This window comes from Suncus etruscus, chromosome 2 (assembly GCF_024139225.1).
Source record: "Suncus etruscus isolate mSunEtr1 chromosome 2, mSunEtr1.pri.cur, whole genome shotgun sequence".
NCBI lineage: Eukaryota > Metazoa > Chordata > Mammalia > Eulipotyphla > Soricidae > Suncus > Suncus etruscus.
Genome location: NC_064849.1, coordinates 12,925,258 through 12,949,263, shown reverse-complemented (window position 1 = coordinate 12,949,263; position 24,006 = coordinate 12,925,258). Strand labels below are relative to the sequence as shown.

The 24,006-nt window shown below is 43.0% G+C and overlaps 1 protein-coding gene and 1 non-coding gene across 3 annotated transcripts in view; one reads left to right on the top strand and one right to left on the bottom strand.

The window, feature by feature from the left end:
- Nucleotides 1–24,006, top strand: part of PDXDC1 (pyridoxal dependent decarboxylase domain containing 1) — a 43,811-nt gene that overhangs the window by 2,111 nt on the left and 17,694 nt on the right. The window contains exons 2-8 of one of the 2 annotated variants that reach the window (XM_049768282.1): nt 10,405–10,478; nt 10,957–11,022; nt 13,038–13,118; nt 15,227–15,373; nt 17,090–17,279; nt 20,953–21,021; nt 22,420–22,498. In XM_049768282.1, the coding sequence (XP_049624239.1) occupies nt 10,405–10,478; nt 10,957–11,022; nt 13,038–13,118; nt 15,227–15,373; nt 17,090–17,279; nt 20,953–21,021; nt 22,420–22,498 (706 nt within the window). Of the gene's footprint in view, nt 1–10,404; nt 10,479–10,956; nt 11,023–13,037; nt 13,119–15,220; nt 15,374–17,089; nt 17,280–20,952; nt 21,022–22,419; nt 22,499–24,006 lie in introns of both variants that reach the window. The other variant, XM_049768281.1, reaches the window with a different exon arrangement.
- On the bottom strand, nt 17,898–18,004 carry LOC126003071 (U6 spliceosomal RNA). The gene has a single exon (XR_007493614.1). It is a non-coding gene; the product is annotated as a U6 spliceosomal RNA (small nuclear RNA).

Sequence of the window (24,006 nt, the reverse complement as noted above, 5' to 3'; positions counted from 1 at the left end):
AACCAAAGGGGAAAAGCTGTTTCTTCCCATTCTCTTAGTTGCGGTGGTCCTGTTACATAGTTTGTTTTAAAAGCTTTTTTTAATTATTATTTTAATAAAGATTCATGATTTGCAAAGTTATTATGGCTGAGTTTTAGGCATCGAATTGTTTTAGCACCCGACCCACCCCTTCAGTGTCAGCTTCCTTCGCCTTATATTCCCAATAGTGGTTAGGTTTTTCTGCTGAGAAGGAATCAAGGCTTTTCCTGGCTCGTGATTAGCCCCGTGTTTTGCCTTTTGGTTTTTGTTTTTGGTGGGTGGGGGGAGATTTCGAATCCACATCCAGTGGTGCTGGGCTCAGTCCTGGCTCCATGGACTCTGCTGGCAAGTGCCTTAACCTTGTGTTCGTCTGCCCCTAGTTCTTTGGGGTCTTCATGAGGTATATCTTGGATGATCACAACTGGAAGCAGGAGGCCTTCCTGGTACCAAGTGGGCACAGACTTGTACCCTTACCTCCTGTTCGAAATTGCCCCTGACCCACCAATAGACGTTTTCTGGCTCCCGGGGTCAGTCGTGTCAGGACACTGGGAGTCCTCGGCCTCTGGTGTGTGACACCAGCAGTGGAATCTGAACTGCTGCTCAGAAGTCCTGTCTGCGCCAGCTCCTTCCCCTTTCAGAGGCTGAATTGGGCTTTGTGTTACTTCAATTAGGAACCTAAGGAACCGGGCGTTCTTGCCTCCCGGAATAGTTCTTTACGGGCAGATCTGCAGAACAGTGTGGGTTGGGATCCTGCTTTAAATATTGCTTTTCTGGCGTCTGATTAGGAGATTTACAGTGCTTGCTCATTAACTGTTAATTGATGAACCGAGATCTTAGACTTCTCTGAATGAACCTGAGGAGGCCCACGAGCTCTATCGTGCACTGGGCCTGATCACATTCGAACTCAAAGTGATCTCTTTAGGAATGTGGGCTGGAAACTTCTGCTTAGGGCCGATATGGGAGGTGGGGGGAAAATAAACCTCAAAAGTTTTTCACAACTAGGACTGTCTTATTTGATTTTTTTATTTCCTGAAGCAATAGAGGGTTTTACATCTCGTGAACAATCTCTGCTGTTGCTAAGTGGGCGGAAATGGAAAAAATGCTGCAAAAATGTGCACGTTGAGGACTTTTATGGTCCAAAATGTAGTTTGGGTCAAAGTAAAAATCTCGAACCATGCCCATAATTTCTGTTTCTGGGACGCGCAACGATTTATAAATTTGAGAACTTGGAGCAGTCCTAAATGATCCCATTGAAACTGCATAATTTATACTGGCTACAGAGACCACGTTATTTGATCGCCGCCCTCTAACATTTCAATGAAGAGTGTCCCATTCTCAAATGTTTGTGCTCTCAGTAGCAAGAGCAGTTGTGGGCACCGGCACTGAGGATGCACTGGGGCATCACACATTCGAGGCAGGCCTTCTCCACAGACTTTTCTTGCAGTGGCGTGGGGAGGGATGTGTGTGTGCGCCTTTCACAGAGCCGTGTCCTTGTCCTCACTGGCTTTTTTTTTTTCTTCTTCCTTAAGGATCTGTTTTCTTATAAGTGAAATTAGTACTGTCCCAGGAAAGTGAGCTCATTAAGAAACACCTCAGCTGTTTATCCTTGGGGGAGTAGGGCCTATGGTGCACTCACAACAATATATATATATTTTTGTTTGTTTGTTTGTTTTTCAGGCCACACCCGTTTACTGCTCAGGGGTTACTCCTGGCTAAGTGCTCAGAAATTACCCCTGGTTTGGGGGATCATATGGGATTCTGGGGGATCGAACCTCGGTCCTTCCTTGGCTAGCGCTTGCAAGGCAGACACCTTACCTCTAGCACCACCTCGCCGGCCCCGTGCAACAATATTTATTTAAGTTTTTTTTTTTTAAACGTCACAGCCATGTAGTTCTTTTAGCCAACGCACTTGCATAGACTTTTTAATAAAAACTTGCTGCTTTTTTTGAGGAAGGGATTGGGCCATACCCAATGTCACTCAGGAGTTATTCCTGGCTCCCAGATCAGAAATTACTCCTGGCACGTTCAGGGAACTCTATGGGATACCAGGAATTGAACCCACATCAGCCATGTGCAAGGCAAATGCCCAATCCACTGTGCTGCCAACCCACTGTGCTGTCACTACAACCCCAAACTTGCTGTGTTTTTATTTGGTTGGTTTGACCATTGTGGTGGTGCTTGGAGGCCACCCTCAGCGTGGTGCTGAGCAAAAGAGGAAGATGGCTTAGAGGGGAGAGGGGTTGAAGGTTCTTTGATGCTCTAGGAACCATGTGAGACCCTGGACTCCTGCATGCAGCATTCTCCCTCAGCTCCCTGAGCTATCTCTGCAGCCCCAAACCTCTTTGATATCTTTGAGACAGACCTGCAGTGCTCAGAGGTTACTCCTGGCTTTGTGCTCAGTGATCATCTCTTTAGTGCTTTGAGGGGCCATATGTGATGCTGGGGAGCAAACCTGGTGCCTTAAGTGCTACACTATCTCTCTGGCTCCCAGATCTGCTGCTGTTGTTCTGGATCCACATCTGGCAGTGCTCAAAGGCTACTCCTGGCTCTGTGCTCACAGAGGCAGATGGGGTTCTGGGGATCAAATATAAGTAGTCTCTCTCCAGCTCCCAAACATGCTATTTTAAACTAGTCGAACAGTCCAGACCTTGTACTGTTGCCTCGACAATCTCATTCTTCCTGGGTATTTTATTGACACAAGGTTTATTATTGTTTATTTTGTGTTTCATTAATTCTGACCCTAAGTAAATTCAAGCAAGCTGCCCACCTCAGCAGTGCTGTTATTTGGGACTGACTAACTCAAAGTGGGGTTCAACTATGTATTTCTTGCTGTTTAACTGTGTTTCTGACCACTAGGTTCCTGTTGCATTGCCACCCCATCTCTGTGTCACAATCAGAAAGATCTTAAATTAAAGTACTTGCTTCCCAGGGTACAAAATCACCTTCAGGTGAGCGCACCAAATAGGAGATTCTTTTTTTTTTTTTGGGGGGGGGGGGGGATGGGCCACACCCGGTAATGCTCAGGGGTTACTTCTGGCTATGCACTCAGAAATCGCTTCTGGCTTGGGAGACCTTTTGGGAGGCTGGGGATTGAACCCAGATCCGTCCTGGGTCAGCCAATGTGCTATCACTCCGGCCCCATCTACTGGGATATTCTAATGCTGCCTTCCCAATGTGGGAAGTGACAACATCAGGTTCCATAAACTTTAGCCAACGCGAAAAAAATGTAAAATTCCATTTCTCCCTTATACTAGCTCCGTTTCCGGTGCTGAACAGTCACACTATGACTTGTGGCTACCGTACCAGATTATAAAGAACATTTTAATCGTCGCAGAAAGTTTGGTTGGACACCATCAATGGGAGCCAATTCATTCCTCATAAACCTGATTCTGGTCTTTTAAAGGCTGTATTTGACTTTCATCTAACTCATTCCTCCCAAACCCCTTTTTTTTAGTCTCTTTACTTATACTTAGCTGAGTCCACCCCCTCTTTTACCCTGCCTTTAGGGGGAAAATATCAGATTAACTTCTGTAAGGAGCAGTAGGAGCTACAGATCCTCAGTCCCTGGCATTAATTGCCCCATCCAGTCAATTCCATAACAGTGGCCCAAGGCTCCCTGAGCACTGCTTGGGAGGTGCCACCCCCTGAAAGAAACAAGAGGAGCCCGACAATGGAACTTAGTTCACTGAGCTTCTGATTTTGTTCTGTATGGCAGAGTTCACCAAAAGAAGCCTCATAGCCAACCTCCTTGATGCCCCCAAATCAATGAGGTAAATGTCCAGGTGCCCCTCTCTCTATTGAATGGGAGGACTCCAAGGAGACGAGACGTAGCCTGGAAATTTAGCTTGGATCTAAAGCTGGTCCCTGTGACACGGTATTGGGAGGTTCCGCAGATCTGTGCATGGTGGTTACCCTGGTAAATCATTAGCAAGTGCTGTGTGTCTGGGGGAACATGGCATGAAGTTCCTGGTCCAGAGGAGTTCTGGCTGCTATTGTTGCTCTTGGCTGATTTCAGATCACAGGTGCTGTTGTTAGCAGAGCTGTTGGGGTTCCCTGGCCCTTGTTCTGTTGATATTTCTAGAAACTTGAGTTAGAGTCATAAATTGTTGCTTGAGCTTCATCTCATCTGTTTTTACCAGGAGCTTTTTTTAACCAAAAGTTTTACCTAGGTGCCAGTGCAGGCACAGTTATACAAGGCCAACTTGGGTTCTATCCCCAGCATCTCATCTGGCTCCCTGAGCCTGCCAGAAGAAACCCATGAATATCCCTGGGTGTGACCCAAGAACAAACAAAAGAAGAACAGAAACCTAATTTAATTTCTAGTTGGGATCAGCTGTAGTCTGGGATGGGGAAGTGACTCATTGCCACATACTTACCGTGAATGTAGGAAACCCTGAGTTCAAGCCTCAGCAACACACACACACACACACACACACACACACACACACACACAAATAAAAGTTCCAACTTTGTTCACACACACCACACCACACCACACCACACAACACTTCAACCCACTAGGAGTAATCCCAGAGCACAGAGCCAGAAGTAAACCCTGAACACTGCCCAGTGGACCCCAAACCAGAACAAACAAAAGGCCATTGCTGAGTCTTCAAAGACAGGAGAATAAAAAAGTTCACTTGTAGTGTGTGTTTAGGTGAGTGGTCAGAGCAGAGAGGGTCAGGGAGACAGATCATAGGGCTGGGACATAGATCTTGTGTGTGAGGGCACTGGATTGTTTCCACAGCACCATTGGGAATGAATCTCCAACAAACATTACACCAGGAATAACCCCACCCCAGCACTATTGGTGTACCCCACTCTCCGAAAATAGAAGAAACAGAAAATACACAGGAAGATTTTGTGGACGTTACTCTTTGGTTGTCTGCCATGGCCTTTACAGAGTTTGTTTCGGGTGTAAATGTAATATAGACTCTAATAGGATGGGGCCTCATTATTTCTGGTAGAATGTAAAGGGAAGGAGGCAGTGAGATAGTACGACAGGTTTTCTCACACACATCTGCCCCGGTTTGATCCCCCTCGTCACCCCATGGGGCTCTTGGAGCCCCTCAGTGATCCCTGAACACTGCCATATATGGCACCCAAACCAAAACAGTTGAATGTTGGCAAGTTCACAGAATTCAACATTGAAATTCCAAGAATAAGATACAACTCTACAGATGAAACTCCAAAGAGGCTTCAGGGATTGATGGTTAGTTTTTCCCCCAGAATTATACTTACTGTTTTCCAGAGAAACCTGAAACATTAATCCCACATCATTCCATTTCCATTCTGGAAGAAATTATACTGAGAAGGGTGATAGTTATCTTTGTTTTTCCTGTTTAATCCCTTAATAAGCCCTTAGAAACACTCCCCTCTAACCAGCTAATCTCAGTGGAAAACAACTTTTCCGGAGGTATGGGGGATGCTTCTCTTTATAAGCACTTATCTTTCTTTTACTCAAAGTACTCAGTTTCCCTAAACTATTTAATTTCTTAGAAATAGACCACAGGCTGTTGTGTAACATTTTTCTTTCTGTCTGTGAAGGTCATTTCTTCTGATACAAAGTCAGGAGGCATTTCTTCTGATACAAAGTCTGAGCAAATTGCTTCTCTATGTTTCTAGTAATATATATGAAATTTATATTGGGATCCCTGGTGTTCCCAGATATCTTCGGAATGTTGGTCAGTTTGATTGTGCTTTTCCTCCATTGCGTTATTATTTCTTGAATGTTGTTGCTGAAGGAACATTTGGTTTCCAGCGGAGCCCAGTGCGTGGATGTGGTGTAGTTTATTGTTTGGTGGAAGAGTTTAGTGGTCCCAGTTGGGTCTTAGTGGTGAGTGACCCAGTCCTGCCTTCCTTCCTCCTGAATTGCCAGCCTGGGCTCCTGTTGGAACAATCAGGTTAGAAAAATGAGTGAACGGAAATGAATGCAAACAATTGTTGACTATTAGAAGTTTGGATCTTTTTTTTTTTTTTTTTTTTTTTTGGTTTTTGGACCACCACCCGTTTGACGCTCAGGGGACACTCCTGGCTATGCGGCTCAGAAATCGCCCCTGGCTTGGGGGACCATATGGGACACCAGGGGATCGAACCGCGGTCCATCCACTTGCAAGGCAGACACCTTACCTCTAGCGCCACCTTCCCGGCCCAGAAGTTTGGATCTTAATTTCAAATTAAGTGATATTTACATAGCCAGAAATAATGCCATAGATATGTAACAGTTGTTTACATCAACGAACTCAGAATAGAAATTGATTTATTGGCTTTGCTGCGAGTTGTCATTTCCAAGACCACCAGCACAGCATTAGATGAGGACTTCCTGTGCTTGTGTCAACCATAAGGCTTAGCATCAGCACTTGCCTTACATGTATGAAGCCCTGGGTTGGATCCTTGTCACCACATACCAAAAAATCATGGGGTAGGGGTTTAGAACAATAGAACAGTGGCCAGGTTTGATCTCCAACATTCCCTGAGCAGATATGGCTCCAAAACAATAAGAGAGAAATATTTTGCATTTCTTCCTACCACATTTTTGTCTTACTGTTAAGGTTTTTTTGTCTCTTTTTTAATTCATCTGCTCATACCTACCTCTCCGTGGAATTTGTAAAGTTGAATACTAATACTTAGAGAAATACTAGCATGTCACTTGTCAGAAGTATGGCACTTAGCGAGTCAGTGCTTATATCTTCATATTCTTATAGACACACTTATCCATAACTTTCTAGGAGCACGGAAAATAAATTTTTTCTAGACTAGAAATGTGGCTCAAGTGGAAGAGCACATGACAGTCCCTTGTTCCATTGATAATGCTGCATGGTTCCTGAACACTGTCAGGTGTGACCCAAGAAACCCCCTAAAACAGCTTTTCCATGAATATGCAGTTCTTAGAAAGAAACAAGTCCCATACCCCTTCTCTCTCCATTCTTACCTTCTTTTTGCTATAGTCAGCAGTGCTCAGGCCTGGCTCTTTGCTCAGCTCCTGGTGTGACTCAGGGAATCATATGGGTTACCAGGGATTGAACCAAGTTAGTTGTGTCCAAGGCAAACACTTACTTAGTGTACTATCTCTCTGGCCCGGAATTTCTAATTTTTTCTAATTCTTAAATGCTTTGCTGAAGTAAATCAGGCAAAAGTATTTATAAATGTAGAAAATGAGGTTCCATAGAAGTAAGCCCAGTTTGCCAAGCATGTTGTAGAGATTTTCTGCCATTTTCTGTCTTTCTCAGCCCAGACTCCAGTACTGTGTCTTTCTTGTCATTTGGGGTGGTGTAGTGGGATTACTGGATCACCCAGTGCTGGAAGAATTGATGATTTGGGGGGAGCTGATAGTTGCATAATTATAGTTCAGGACTAACCTGTCATGGGAAGATAAGGAAGGTGAGAATACCTGACATGTTAATAGAGTTTTGCCCAATCTCTTCTCCCTTGAAAACAGTAATGTGTTTTTCCCCCTTTCTATGCCTAATATGCACATCATGAACTAGCATTTGATAATATCCAGGTCTTCTCTGGCATTTGGACAGCCAAGTATTCTCAGGTGTTTTAGATTTTCCATTATCAACAGTCCTGAAAGACCGCTCCACCCCGAAGTAAGACACAGCGCCCTGTAAAACCAGTTCCCCAAAGTTCCAGTGCACCCCACTGCTCTACTAAGCACACAGCTCCATGCAGTTGTCCAGTGCGTCCAGGCTTCCTGCTTCCGCCTTGGCTGCAAAGGGCCCTTTCCTGGAAGGTTTGGCTCCCTTGTCTTGAACAGCAGGTTCTTCTTTATGACTTCTGTAACGTCAGTACCACTTGGACTGAGATTCGTTTACGGTTTTCTTCAAAGGCCCTAATCGTTGTTTACCTTCTTTTCCTCAGAATTGAGGGACATCAGACATAACAGAAAGAAGAATCCTCACTTGAATATATAGTTTTGCGTCTTGGCAGTTACCTATGGTCATATAACCACTGTCTAGTCAAGATAAGGAATGTTTCTTCACCTTAAAAACTTCATCTGTGGGGCCCAAGGGGATAGGACAGCAGAGAGAATATTTGCCTGGTGTGCAGCAGAACCAGCTTGGATCCCCAGCAAACCATCTAGTCCCCCAGGCCCACCAGGAATGATTCCTGAGTGCAGAGCCAAGAATATCTCCTGAGTATTACTGGGTGTGGCCTAAAATAAACAATAACTAAAAAGTGACTAGGTCAGTAAATCTCAAATCTTAGGACTGAAAAAATATTTTTTGTAGTTTCTAACTTGGAAAGGCTTTCATAAGTAACTTCTTACTTGGTAAACTTTATTAACAAATGACAGGTTATCTCATTACCAGTGACTAAATTTTGTTATTAATGCCTTCCCTCCATTAGAGTGGGGTGTGAGTGTGTTATGTGTCAAGCTACAGGTTACATCCTTTAAAGGAAAGTCAAATCAGATTAGCAGGTCATAACCAAGAGTCTGTCAAAAGGGGAAATGGAACAAAATCCTAAATACAGAGTTTGCCAGTGGAATCAGACTAATGCAAACTCATCTCAAAGGGATGATTGGAATCTGTGACCTTTCTGTTAATATAGTGTGTCTAGTACTGGATTTTGGGGTGTAGCACACATAAGTATGTGTAGGGCTTACCCCTGGCTCTGTCCTCAGGGATAGAACTCAGGGCAAGGCAGTGCCCTCCGCACTGTATGGTTGCTTTGGGCCCTAGATTTTCTTTTTATAGTTTTTATAGCATTCCATTTAAGGTTCACCTGAGAAAATCTGTTCAGTCGTATAGTAGCAATACTGCATGAATTTTGAGTGTTGCGACTGACTTGGGGTACACAAGCTTTGAAACTTTTTTTTTCCCCCTTATAACTCAGAATCAGCCTCCACTGTGAACATTTGTGTTGGCTTTCAGGTAGGATGGTGGCTTAAGATCTTCAGTAAATGTTTTAGTGAAGGCTCAGGAAGCTGTACAAGGTTTGCCTAAGGCCCACCCAGTTTGATACCCATAGTCCCAGCTTAATCATTAATAGTATTTCCTTTAGCTCCTAAAAAGATCCTGGTTTGGACAGTAAGTTTATGATTATCTAAAGGGAGCAGTTGTAGATTAGAAATTGTATCTTCTCATAGTCTGACTTTTCACTGTGTGAAATGTTAAGCAAAGATCATCTTTGAAATGAGCCCATAGGGGCCGGAGAGATAGCACAGCAGTAGGCCATTTGCCTTGCACACAGCCAACTCGGGACGGACCCAGGTTCAATTTCCACCATCCATGTGGTTCCCCTGAGCCTACCAGAAGCAATTTCTGAGCACAGATCCAGGAGTAACCCCTGAGCACCGCTGGGTGTGGCTCAAAAACCAAAAATAAATAAATAAATAAATAAATAAATAAATAAATAAATAAATAAATAAATAAAAGAGCCCCGCATCCCATATATTTCCCTGAGCCCCACCAGAAGTGATCCCTAAGCTCAGAGCCAGGAATAAGTCTTGAGCAAGACTGAGTATGGCAAAAAAAAAAAAAAAAAAAAAGAATGAAATAAGTCAGTAACTAATGAATTGCGCCCTTATCTCTGATGATGATTTTGGACCGCAAAGCCTTTACCAAATGTGAATTGGCTATTTTCTTTCTTTCCCTTTTTTTTTAAAATGGGTCATACCTGGTGACACTCAGGGGTTACTCCTGGCTATGCACTCAGAAATTGCTCCTGGCTTGGGGGACCATATGAAATGCTGGGGTATCAAACTGCGGTCTGTCCTAGGCTAGCGCAGGCAAGGCAGACGCCTTATCGTTTGTGCCACCGCTCTGGCCCGAATTAGCTTATTTTGATAAAACTGAGAAGCAATAGTACTCCATGGTTCAGAGGACTGATTTCTGTACAGACATGAGCTCAAGTTCAGCATCTAAAGCATACAGTGTCTTAAGTCTGGATGCGACTGGAGTAATGCGCTAAGGGTGCCAATGATCAGAATGCCTCCAATATAACCCGTCAGTGTCTGCTTGTCCCTGCACAGTACTCAGTATCCCAGCAGCGGGAAACAATCTCCTAAATGCTGAATACGTGGCACCTGTGGGCTGCTTTATCCTGTGCTCTGTTTAGGATTACGTCTGACTGTTGTCTTGCCAATGTTCATTACTGTTTATCACCCAGCCACCTGGCCTAGCACCATAACCAATACCAAATGGAAGGAAGTAAATAGTGACTGTGTGCGGGCAGACACTTGTGGACAGACTCGTGTGGGCATGGATTTGGTCTTTTATTGGGGGCCATAACCTGCAATGTTAGGGTTCAACCCCAGCCTTTTGCAAATCCAGCCCACTGAGCTATCTCTCCAGCCCATGGAGAAAACAATTTTTAAAAGTTTCTTTTTCCTTAGAGCTTTCCTAGTAACCTAAAACTTACCCTTTTTTTGTTTCCCAGATAGCAGACCCTACGTTAGCTGAAATGGGGAAAAACTTGAAGGAGGCTATGCAGATGCTGGAGGACAGTCAGAGGTGAGCTGGGGATCAGGGAAGCCCATTAAACAGCACGCTCAGCCCCTTATGAAACTGGGCGGCTTGGGTGACCCAGTAAAGGCACCTCCTGGTTTTAGGAAGTTGTGCTCAGCGTGGCTTGGGCCGACTTCAGGATTGGTATTTGCCTCACATTGGAGATGCCTCATAATTAGAGGTTTAGAAATTGAGGGTGTAGGGCTTATCATGTCTATCGCAGACGAGTAAAAGTTACTTAATCTTACTGATTTTAGTCTGTAAGTGTATCTTTACCTAGTCAGGCCATTTAAGGGCATTCACTAGCTTTAAAAAAAAAAGGTTGAAGTATTATTTTTTTTCTGTTCAAGCTTTGGAGGGGGCAGCATGATAAATGCTCCAAGACTCCATTCTTCCCCAGAAGATCTAAATAGTGTGGTCGTGTTTGCATTTTCAAAACAGTGAGAAATCTGAATAGCTGAATTATTTCTTTTCTTTCCATTAGAAGAACCGAGGAGGAAAATGGAAAGAAACCCCCGCCAGGAGATATCCCAGGACCCCTCCAAGGAAGGTAGGTGACATAGGTGACAATGAAGTCTCGTGTCCTTCTTCACACATCCAGTCTACTGGTCAGTTTGGAAGATAGCACATGGCAAGTTGGGAGGTTTGTGCAAAGAAACATCAGTGTACAAATAAATCCACTGACCAGTGGGACCACTGTGCCAATTTTCCTGCTTCTCTTTTCTGTACAGAATTTCACTGTCTGATGACACAGTCATGGTTCACAAGCTTGGGTTCCAACCTGTCATCACGTTTAGTCTGTACTTGAAAATGGTCCTCTTTTTTGGTAGACTGGGCTTTTTGTTTGTTTGTTTTTGATTTGGGGCCACACCTAGTGGCACTCTAGAGTTAGTCCTGACTCTGTGTTCAAAAATCACTCCTGGCAGGCTCAGGAGACCATATTGGGATGCCAGAATTTGGGTAGGCCGTGTGCAAGGCAAACATCCTTCCTGCTTTGGCTCCTGGACTGGGCTTTTATGGGAGATTGTAATTTGTGAAGAGTCATCATTTTTAAACATGGTAAAATGAAAGAAGAATTTAACCACTTCACTGGCAGGCTGACTTATTTGGTTTTATTAGGGATGTTTTATTAGGTGTTTTTTTTTCCCCCTCCATCAATATGGAGGGGAAAAGTGTATCTTTTTCCTACAGCTAAAGTGTATCTGTCGGGTAGTTTACCTTGGAATAAGCAGGGTAATTGAAAGGGGAAGAAGAGGGCCCGGAGAGATAGCACAGCGGCGTTTGCCTTGCAAGCAGCCGATCCAGGACCAAAGGTGGTTGGTTCGAATCCCGGTGTCCCATATGGTCCCCCGTGCCTGCCAGGAGCTGTTTCTGAGCAGACAGCCAGGAGTAACCCCTGAGCACTGCCCGGTGTGGCCCAAAAACCAAAAAAAAAAGGGGGGGGGGAAGAGACCATCTGTCGAAAACTTTTACAGGCTGTCAGTATAGAATTAAAATCCCTGGCTGGTCCTATGGCAGTGGTTTATCAGAACTTATTAACATTAGTATCACAAAAATTGGTATATAACCCCCCCACTGCTCAATTTGACTGGCTTAAAAAAAATTAAAGTCCCTGCCTAGCTTCCCGTAGAACTATTGTTTTATGACCAGGAAACTGCAAGTAGGCAAACAATACAACTCCCTTCAATTGTCCTTTGTCCCGAATATAAATATGTACAAGCTAGCAAAAGAAAATGATAGAGGGAAGATCTCGGTGTGCCAGTAAATGTCACACCTAACACACCCAGATACCAGTTCCTGAAGATGACCTCTTCTCAGAAAAGGGTGTTGCTCTATAGTCCTAGAAATAGTGTCCTGTAACCCAGAGCAGAAACCAAGTCCTAGAGATCCCAATTCAGGCCCTTATAAGGGACAACTCGAGGGTTCTACTCATCCCCAAGAAGCTTCCCTAAAAGAGATTCTACTAAGAACCCCAGGCCAGAATGATAGTCCAGTGGGGAGGGTGCTTCGCTTTGCACATAGCAGACCAGGGTTTGATCCCCAGCACCTCATATTGTTCCCTCAAGCCCACCAGGAGTGAGCCCTGAGCACGGCCTTGTTGCCCAAAAGATAAAAATAAATAGAAATAAACTCATGTGAGCCGGAGAGATAGCATGGAGGTAGGGCATTTGCCTTAAATGCCAAAGGATGGTGGTTCGAATCCTGGCATCCCATATAGTACCCCGACCCTGCCAGGTCTGATTACTGAGCATAAAGCTAAGAGTAATCCCTGAGTGCTGCTGGGTGTGACCCAAAAACTAAAATAAATAAATAAATAAATAAAATAAAGGAAATTAACTCATGACATAAAAGACTTAATCGTAAGTAAGGTTACTCAGAATTCAGTAATTTGAGATCTGGTTTTGGAGCTTATTTTTTTAAGGCGTATACTATCTCTCAAAATCATGCCTCCTTTTGTAGTTACTCAGAACAAGCATATTAGAACTACTTTGGAGGAGAGAACTAGAAAATAGGTGGGGGTATTATTCCCACAGTCAGTCAACTCTTTCTTTCTCTGTGCACCAGTGGACAAGATATGGTGAGCATTCTTCAGCTGGTGCAGAATCTTATGCATGGAGACGAAGATGAGGAACCCCAGAGTACCCGGTATGTGAGTGGCTGGTGGCTTCTCTTTGAAAATGCATTTGTTTTAGTTGGTTGAGGTATTGTGATTACTAACAGTAGTGTTAAAGATATTGTTACTGTGGTTTCCTGTGTACATAATTCCAACACCACACCTCGGTCACCAGTATCTTCTTCCTTCCCTCCTCCAGGACCCCCGAAGTCCCTCTCAACTGCCTTCTACCTTCCCCTTATTTCCCCATCTCAGTTGTGTGGATTAATTGTCCTGTTGTGTTGTCTTTAGTTCTTCATTGTTCCCTCAGTATATATCATTAAGTCCCACACATGATTAATTATGCTTTCCTCTCTCTCTTCTTTCAACTGACTTCACTCAGCACAATGTCCTCTAGTTCCATCTGTATCATGGCAAAGTACATGATTTTTGACCTTCTTAGAGCTGCATAGTATTCAATTAATTGTATAGACATACCACAGCATCTTGGTCTGTTCATCTGAAATTGGGCATTTGGGTTGTTCCAAATCCTTTTTTTTTTTTTTTGGATTTTGGCCACACCCAAAATTCTGGCTTGGTCCATGTGGAATATATTCCATATGGAACACAAGGATTTGAACCACCATCCATCCTGGATCAACTGCATGCAAGGCAAATGACCTACCGCTGTGCTATCACTCCGGCCCCTTTCCACCCAAATCTTGACTACTGTACTAAGCACTGCAATGAACACAGGTGTGCATATATCCTTCAAATTAATTTTTCTGTATGTTTTTGGATAGATGCCAATAACTGATATCATTGGGTCATATGAGAATTCTATCCTTATTTTATTTTATTTCATTTTGAGTGCTCTCTATTGAGACTGAGGCAGACATTATCACCAGCAAGGCTCATTGTAGATCTGCTGAAACAGGCTTTTTCTAGGCACAGCTAGGTCTGGCTCCAAAACCAATAAACCACTTTATATATTTAGTAAATCTATAATTAAAAAGGGAATTTATTTTCCAGGACTTAATTTTTTTTTAATATTTTTTTCTCTCAAAAATGGCTGCCATTGGGGGCCGGAGCAGTGGCACAACTGTAGGGCAGCTTTGCCTGCGGCTGAGATAGAATGGACCGCAGTTTGGTCCCCTGGCGTCCCATATGATCTCCCAAGCTAGGAGCGATTTCTGAGTGCATAGCCAGGAGTAACTCTTTTTTTTTTTTTTTTTTTTTTTTTTGGTTTTTTGGGTCACACCCGGCGGTGCTCAGGGGTTACTCCTGGCTGTCTGCTCAGAAATAGCTCCTGGCAGGCTCAGGGGACCATATGGGACACCGGGATTCGAACCAACCACCTTTGGTCCTGGATCGGCTGCTTGCAAGGCAAACACCGCTGTGCTATCTCTCCGGGCCCAGGAGTAACTCTTAAGTATCACTGGGTATGGGCCAAAAACAAACAAACAAACAAAAAATGTCTGCCATAGGGGCCAGAGTGATAGCTCAACTGTAGGGTGTTTACCTTGCATGCGTCTGACCAAGGATGGACCTGGGTTCAATCCCCGGCGTTCCATATGGTCCCCCAAGCCAGGAGCAGTTTCTAAGCACATAGCCATGAGTAACCCCTGAGTGTCACCAGGTATTTCCCCCCCCCAAAAAAAAATTTCTGTCATAGAAGTCAAAGTGATACCACAGTGGGTAGGGTGTTTGTCTTGCACACAACCGACCCGGACCCGGGACCAATCCAGGTTCGATCTCCAGCATCCCATATGGTCCCCTGGCCTGCCAGGAGCAATTTCTGAGCACAGAGCCAAGAGTAACCCCTGAGCACTGCTGGGTGTGACCCAAAAAAACGAAACAAAAAATCTCTGTCCTGGAGGCAGGCAGGTGAGAGGACAGACTGGAGGGTGGGAGGGAAACTGGGGACATTGATGACAGAAAATGTGCACTGGTGAAAGGTATTGGACACTATATGACTGAAACTCAGTTGTGAACAACTTTATAACTATCTCATGGTGATTTAATTAAAGAATTTATTTTATTTAAAATTTTTTTTCAGACTGCCAGTGAATTGAATTTTTAGAGTTTCTAAAGTCAACTGAATGTCTCCTAAGTTTATTTATTTATTCTTTATGTTATCCTGTTTTTTTCTAAGGAACAGAACCCAGAACATTGGAGAGCAAGGCCATATTGCTTTGTTGGGGCATAGCCTGGGAGCTTATATTTCAACTCTAGACAAGGAAAAGTTGAGAAAACTTACAACTCGTATACTTTCAGACACTACGCTATGGCTCTGCAGGATTTTCAGGTAAAACTCTCATACATGTTCAGTTTCTGGTAAAGACACAATTTGGCTATGTGTCCTCAAGTGCTTTTCTCTAGGAAGGTTTGTGTGCGTTCTCAATGCCTTCATTGTTCCATATATTAGTGGAGCAAGCTGTCAGACAGGTTTCATGCAGTTATTGTGAGAATTAAATAAGCTAGTGACCAGCTTTGTTTGCCTTGCAAGCAGCTGATCCAGGACCAGGACCTAAGGTGGTTGGTTCGAATCCCAGCATCCCATATGGTCCCCCGTGCCTGCCAGGAGCTATTTCTGAGCAGACAGCCAGGAGTAACCCCTGAGCACAGCTGGGTATGGCCCAAAAAACAAAACAAAACAATAATAAGCTAGTGGCTATGCAGAGAGATAAGAACACAGGCCCCATGTTGGACAATGACAGCGGATACTTTGTAGACTTCCTGATTGACACCTGTTGATAGAGCCGTGACATGCAATCAGATCTTTTATATCAAAATATCAACGTGTCCTGTCTTGGAAAGGAAATGCTGTCTTCAGAAAGAGGAGCATGCATTACAAAGCTGAGATCGGCGCTGTGCTGTATTAATCACACTGTGGCATGATTTGTGAATTCTGGGGGATTCAAGATGCAATAGAAGACCACTTGTATTTTTTTGCCTCGATGCTCTTTTTAAAAAGCTATTTGCCTACCTAACTGAGACATTTAACTTGGGAGAATCCCAATTTCAAGGGCTTGAGCAATAGCACAATGGGTAAGGGCATTTGCCTTGCATGCAGCCAACCCGTGACAGATATAGTTTCAATCCCTGGCATCCTATATGGTCCCCCAAGTCTGCCATGAGCAATTTCTGAGCACAATGCCTAGAGTAGCCCCTGCCCACCCCCCCCCCCCAAAAAAAAAGAAGAATCCTACTTTCAGGTGGTGTGAAAGAGGCTTGCCTGGACAACAGTAGAGGAGAAATTTCTGATTTGTTAAAAATTTAACAGCTATTCGGCCAGAATGATAGCACAGCAGTAAAGTGTTTGTCTTGCATGCGACCAACAAAGAACAGAGGTGGTTCGAATCTCGGCATCCCATATGGTCCCCTGTGCCTGCCAGGGACAATTTCTGAACACAGAGCCAGAAGTAACCCCTGAGCACCACCAAAAGCCCACCCCCCCCAAATTTTAACAGCAGTATTTGAAATTCTCTCACCTTCCTTCTTTAGGAGATTGACAATAAAAGGGGAAAAGAAGATAATCACAAGGCAAAAGTTAGCCAGCTAATGCTTTTTACAACTGTAAGGCTTTTAGATGCTAAGAACCAGGCCATTTTCTCCAAGACTTCATATAGAATAAGCCAAAATTGTTGAGGAACTTCCTTCCTCTGCTGGGCTTCCTAGTTTCTGCTATTAGTGGAACTTGGGCCTAGGCAAAGGGTCACTGCTACTATTCTTCCTAACCTCCTGCCAGAATGAGTAGTCCACCATGTAACAAGGGGATCCCCTTTCCTCTCCAATAGATCTAAGGCAGTGGTCGTCAGCTGCTGGGCCGTGGTGTGGAGGCTGGGGCCAGTGAGTTACAGTGGTTAACCCTCTGCAGGGCAGGGGCCAATGTGCAGGTGTGAAGAGTTTGGAGAGCACTGATCTAGATGACAGTGTCTAGCCTGAAGAGAGGAATCTTTCCACAATTGTGAGAGTGGGGTACGAACCATACAGATACGATAGTGGGATATCTCTTGAACAGGTATGAAAATGGTTCCGCTTACTTCCATGAAGAAGAGAGAGAGGGGCTGGCGAAGGTCTGTAGACTCGCCATTCATTCTCGCTATGATGACTTCGTGGTGGACGGATTCAACGTGTTATATAACAAGAAGCCAGTCATCTACCTTAGTGCTGCTGCGAGGCCTGGCCTGGGCCAGTACCTCTGTAATCAGGTAGTGTTACAATCCTTCATTCTGTCCTGACTTTTTAAGGTCTATAGACCCATTTCCATAACTACTGTTCTGAGTGGAAGATAGTTCTAGTTCTGTGATTCTAAGAAAATGTATGCGTGCATACATATTTTGTACATAAATACTGAATTTATGTATACATACAGGTGCATATATATATCTATATAAACAATATTTTAATTTCCCAAAGGCAATGCAGAGTCAGTATTTTTTTTCCTTCCTGGACTTTAATCAGAGTATATGTTTTTTATTAACTTGTAACAGATACATACGAAGTTTTAACACTTCTTTAACACACTTTTTAACATTGTCATACTTTATTTCATGTGACTGTTAGTGTTTTAATTTTCTCTCTTTTGGACACCAAGAATCAACTCTCTGCGACTCCTAATGCTTTTTGTACAGTTCTGTGATGGATGTCTTTATGCTTAAAGTTTTTTCTATATTTCCGACTATTTTCAGAATTTATCAAGTTCTTTAGAATTCGACTAACGGCCATTATTGTTTTTACAGTCCATGCTGCCTGCAGCCTTTCATTTGAAGGGGCTATCTTGAGACAAGAAATTTTGAAACCTCTCTTTTTTTTTTTTTTTTTTTTTTTTAAATATGGAACTCTTCACGAATTTGCATGTCATCCTTGCGCAGGGGCCATGCTAATCTTCTCTGTATCGTTCCAATTTTAGTATATGTGCTGCCGAAGTGAGCACTGAAACCTCTCTTGACTAAGAATATTTTAAAACAAACGCCTTAGAACTCGAGAGCTTATCTTTTATAAGGTGGGGAGGGGTTTGGAGAGAAATTTGGGGGGAAAGCTCAGCAACTTAAGTTTAAAGTAGTCATTGGTGACCAAATAAAAAGTTGTCTTTGAAGGTGACAATGGAGGGAGCAGGTAATATCCCTGGGATATATCACTGCTTATTCCACAGTGAACAAACTACTGCAGGCCCCAGACTCTGGGCCCAGGATTCTTTCTCTTGGATCCGCAGTCCAGTCTAAAGCTGTATAAAGGGATTCCAGTAAGGGAGGAAGGACAGTGGCAAAACGGAATCTGTCTGATGGGAATGTTCAGTTTTTATAAGTATGAGCCCATTTCTTCACCTGAGGTTTTTCATTAAAAGTGTGTTTTGAGGGGGCCGGAGAGATAGCATGGAGGTAAGGCGTTTGCCTTCCATGCAGGAGGTCATCGGTTCGAATCCCGGCGCCCCATATGGTCCCCTGTGCCTGCCAGGAGCAATTTCTGAGCCTGGAGCCAGAAATAACCCCTGAGCACTGCCGGGTGTGACCCCCCCCCAAAAAAAAAAAAAACACACACAAAAAAAAAACCAACAACAAAAAAAAGTGTGTTTTGAAGGACTAGAGTGATAGCACAACAGTAGGGCATTTGCCTTGCACGTGGCCGACCCAGGACAAATCCAGTTTCGATTCCAAATCTGAAATGGTTCCCCCAAACATGCCAGAAGTGATTTCTGAGCAGAGTCAGAAGTAACCTCAAGCACCAAGAGGTGTGGGGGGAAAAATGTATATTGGGCCAGGCTGTGACTCAGTAATTGCCACTCCTGCCTCTGTGTGAAGCCTGTGTTCCATCTCCAACATTGAAGACATTTAAATCTAAAAGTCACATTAGTGCATAAAGTTACACCCTAGAAGATGGTCAATAGGCACTTTTCACCTTTTTTTATTTTTTTTAAATTTTTTATTTTTTAATTGAGAACAAAGATGCAAAGAAAGAGGACAAGGTAAAGTTACAGTGGAAGGATAATTACCCATAAACAAAATTCTCAGAAGTCCCCTTGCTGATATCTTAACTTTGAACTTTTGGCCAAAGAACATTAAGAAAAATAAAGCAGAACCCGTGTACAATTACTTTGTCCCTCAAGTCCCCAGATTGTAATACATTATAATATTTCTTAGCAGCACACAAAGCAATCTAAAGCCGTAAAACTTATGTAACTCCTTAAACATTAAAGGCATAATATTCTTTTTTACATTTCCATGCACATGCATATTAATTTAAGTTAACCTAAAAAGTTCAAGTGGATTTTTTTTTAAGGATTAGAGTCAAAGGAACACAGTAAAAACGGTGTTAGAGTGGCAATTATTGTTTGCATAGGCCCACCAAAATATGAGGGACATGGAAAGGAAAAACCTTGGCCTAAATACAAAGAGACCCTACCCCTGAAGTTTCCTGGCATAAAACCAACTCTAGGCTCCAGGCAAGCTAGATCGTCCAATCCAATACATTGTCTGTAGTGCCAACACACTTTAATTTTTCACACAGTCTCTGTTGTTGGTATCATGTTTCTGTATTAAAGATCCTGGAATCTGCATATCCTACTTTGAAGTCAGGATGTGGAGCGTCCTCTAGTTTCACCTCACAATTAAAGGGCAATGCAGAGAGCACTGTCATGTAAGCAGGTTGTTGTTGTTGTTAAGTCTTCTCAGTGTTAAGGGAAGTCTCTTTTGAGCAGGTTGAAGTCAGAGCAGGAGTAGGTCACCTTTTTTTTAATTGTGTATGCTTTTACTTGGGTTTCTATTTCATAAGTTGTCTTTTTTTTTTAATCGTTTAAGGATGTGAATGAAGTTCATTAAAGTCTTTTGCTTTTATTCCTTTATTTTTGGGCCACAGTAGTGCTCCTCAGGACATATTGTTGATAGATTTGGAGTGGCCAGATGATATCAAATCCAGGTCAGCTGCATAAAAGGCAAATAGCCTCTCTCATCAAAGTCTTTAAATGCTACTGCACTATAAACAAATAAACTATGGCTTTTTAAAAAGTCCTAAGACTGTGACCACTGAAGGGTTTGAAACCCAACTACAAATATGTTTGCAAATCATTGTGCTTAAATAAAGATACTATTTTTTTAAAAATCTACTTTTACAAATTAAAAAAAAAGAAAGCTAAGAATAAAAAATACAAAATTTATTTGCCAATTGCCATCACTATCGATGTTGATTTCACTGATCACACATCTTCTAGTCACTGCTTTACTTGGAAGTAGATGGGTCCATAAATGGATCTGGTTTTTGATGCCTCTAGCTGATGGTGTTCACAGTATTCCTGGTTAATATGTTAATGTTATCTCCCCAACTCTTTAGAGCTCAGTTGATTCTATTTGGAAAGTTTATTTTTTACAGCGGTAGGGCATTAGCCTTGCACACTGCTGACCCGGTTCAATCCCCGGCATCCCATATGGTCCCCGGAGCCTGCCAGGAGTGATTTCTAGACAGAGCCAGAAGTAACTTCTGAGGGCTGCTGGGTGTGGCCCAAAACCAAAAAAAAAAAGTTTGTTTTTTAGTATTTTCCAAAATATAGTAAAGACAGTTACTTGAGTCAATTAAAAGATTTTATGTTGCCCCTTTTCTCCTAAAAGACACCTCAGTTCCTGGAAATTCAACCATTTTTTTTTCTAACTAGTTTTTTGAGATGTACTCTTTAACATTTATTTGTAATATTAAGAGAGTTCCTAATGAGAGGAATTTTTTTAAGGGTTGTGGGTTTTAAGTTGGAATACTGTTTGCCTGAAATTCTATTATTAACAGTTTTATAAATTATAGTGCCTAATTTTTTTAATGAAAAGTTAAAAAAAATAGAGTGGCTTTGACTTGTCATAGATGATAAAGGTCTTGTGTAAAGCTATGTATTTCTCCTTTCAGCTGGGCCTGCCCTTCCCCTGCCTGTGCCGCGTGCCCTGTAACACTATGTTTGGATCACAGCATCAAATGGTGAGTTCCTCTGCTTGGAATATCAGATCCTATGGGATTGTGTGGCGAGGCTGTCTCCCTTCAGCCCAGACAGTGTGTGCTGGCATCCAGATGTCCACTAGCTGGCTGGTTGCTAACCTTCCCTCTACATACATGATCTATGCTTCTGTGTTTGAATAACCATGATGTGGCTGGAATATAAATTGGGATCTGCCTGACTCTTAAGAAATATTAACAGTGAGGCTGGAGAGATAGCACAGTGGTAGGGCTTCTCCCTACATGTGGCTAACCCAAGATGGACCTGGATTTGATTTGGCATCCTATATAGTCCCCTGAGCCTGCCAGGTATAACCCCTGAGTGCCGCAAGGTATGGCCCAAAAACTGGGGGGTGGGAGGATATCAACAGTGACTATACAAAACAACAAACAAACAGGGCCAGAGAGATAGCGTGGAGGTAAGGCGTTTGCCTCTCATGCAGAAGGATGGTGGTTCGAATCCTGGCATCCCATATGGTTCCCCGAGCCTGCCAGGGGTGATTTCTGAGCATAGAGCCAGTGTGACACCCCCCCCCCCCCAAAAAAATCAGTGACTATCACTTGCTCTAAGTGGAATCATGGAGTCCAAGAAAGAACCAGTAATTAGGAGCCGGCGAGGTGGCGCTAGAGGTAAGGTGTCTGCCTTGCAAGCGCTAGCCAAGGAACACCACAGTTCGATCCCCTGGCATTCCATATGGTCCCCCCAAGCCAGGGACAATTTCTGAGCACTTAGCCAGGAGTAACCCCTGAGCATCAAATGGGTGTAACCCGAAAAACCAAAAAAAAAAAAGAACCAGTAATTACTCCTTATTAAAGTCCAGACTTTTGAAATGGTTATTATCGTTGCCTCTGTTAATGATTTTTTTTTTAATCACGGAAGGAGATGCTTCATTGTAACCTTGGGATTGAATTCTGCTTAGTTGTACACATTCAAAGGATAAGAAGCCAGAAGCAAAAGAGATAGAGTTTTAGGACTCTTTCTTTTGCTTAAGGTAGTTTTTATTTTCTGCTTCAAATAAATCAGCAAATGATAATATTATGAGATACATTCTTGGCTTTTTTTTTTTTTTTTAGGAAATCAAGAGAACATTTTCTTTAATTATTGATGCTTAAAACCAGAAATGTTAGTCCTGTATATTCTAATTTTAACTTAATCTCCCTTAATTAATCTTCAAGGAAAAATAATCTCTAATTAGTCCTTAAGGAAAAAATCTTTCTCAAGGAAAATCAAAGATTCCTTGATGATTCAAAGGCACAGAAAAATTGCCAGGCAGGAATCATCTTGAGCGATTCACAATGAGATCTGTCTGCACCTTAGACATTTCCTGCTTCCTCGTGCAGCTGTGATACCTAATGACTCTGCAATTTTTCTTTCCCCCTAAGGATGTCGCCTTCCTGGAAAAACTGATTAAAGATGATATAGAACGAGGAAAACTGCCCCTGTTGCTTGTTGCAAATGCTGGTAGGTTAAATGAGTTGAAATCTTGGCTTTGGATTCAAAGGGAAGAGTGTGAGTCTTGTCCTACCGAGTGACCAAGTCTTTGGCTGTGCACCATGTTCAGCAAGTCCGCAGATACCCTATAATTGTTGGTTGGTTTTGAATTTGATTTATTTATGTGTTGACTTGTTCGTGTAGATCGTCAGCATATCTATTTTCTGCTGTGTACACATCACTAATGTATAACTTGCACATAGCAGGTAGGTCAGCCCTTTCTGCCCTATCCATCAGACTCAGCATTGTACTTGACATTCTAGAGACTCTTAGGAGAGGGAAATTATGCGCTATGGGTGGAAAGGAAGACAATATCTGGAACTGGGGGAAAATCGAGGGTAAAGACCTGCCTTTCAGTCATGAGGCCAAGAGTTCCATCCCGAACATCATTGCACACACTGGGGGAGACCTGAGTGGTACTGCCATTTGGGGTCTGTGGCACCGCCGAGTGTGCCACCGAATATGTGCAAGCACCATGACTAAAGTATATGATATGAACACTGCAGCCAGAATAGGTGGACTCAGGAGCCCAGGAGTTCAGAGCCAGAGGTAATCCCTGAGCACTGCTAGGTATGCCTCTCCCTCCCCAAAATAAAAGGATTGCATATACCCAGGGACTGGAGAAATAGTACAGTAGGTCAGGCATTTGCTTTGCATGTGGCCAACTAGTTTAATCTTTAGCAAGAGCCAGGAGTAAGCTCTGATCACCACCAGGTTGACCCAAACTAAAAGATCATATATGCCCAGGGCTGGAGAGATGATACAGTGTGTAGAGCACTTGAAGCAGCCAGCCCTGCTTCATTTTCTGTCATTACCACATATGGTCTCCTGAGTGCAGCAGAGCTAGGAGTAAGCCTGAGCATCGCCAATTATGGCCCCCCAAAGAGAAATAAACACTAAATAGCAGGGTCTCCTTTTTAAAATATTATTCCATTGTACATGTGCATGCTTGTTTATGTAACTTCATTCATCTGTCAGGCTACCCATCTAAAATATCTTGATAATGTTGGGTTTACATGCTGTATACACAAGTCAAATTCATTTAATCATACATTGTAATAATAAACAGGGAAGACTTATCTTCATCAGAAAAATAAAAACTTCTCTTTCTGCCCATCTTAGCATATCGTGTGTCCAGGAGACTAACCATGCTTCTCATGCACCAATTCACTTCCCTGTTAGGATGCATCCTTGACTTATAGTTAGAAAATGCCAGTGGTGGAATCCACCATGGTCTCACCCACTGATGCTTGTTATGGTGTGTGAGCTCAGCTTCAGGCATATCAGGCATGTGCTCCAGGGACAAAAGATGCAAGTGAGAAAAAGATGTCTTGAGAAAAATGTCATGTATGGCATTCAGAACAAAAGTATTTATGTGGCAGAATTAGCCTTTTCTGATTAATTCATTGCTATAACTAGTTCCAGTCCTTGAAACTTGAATAATGTGTTGGAAACACACACACACACACGATTAATTC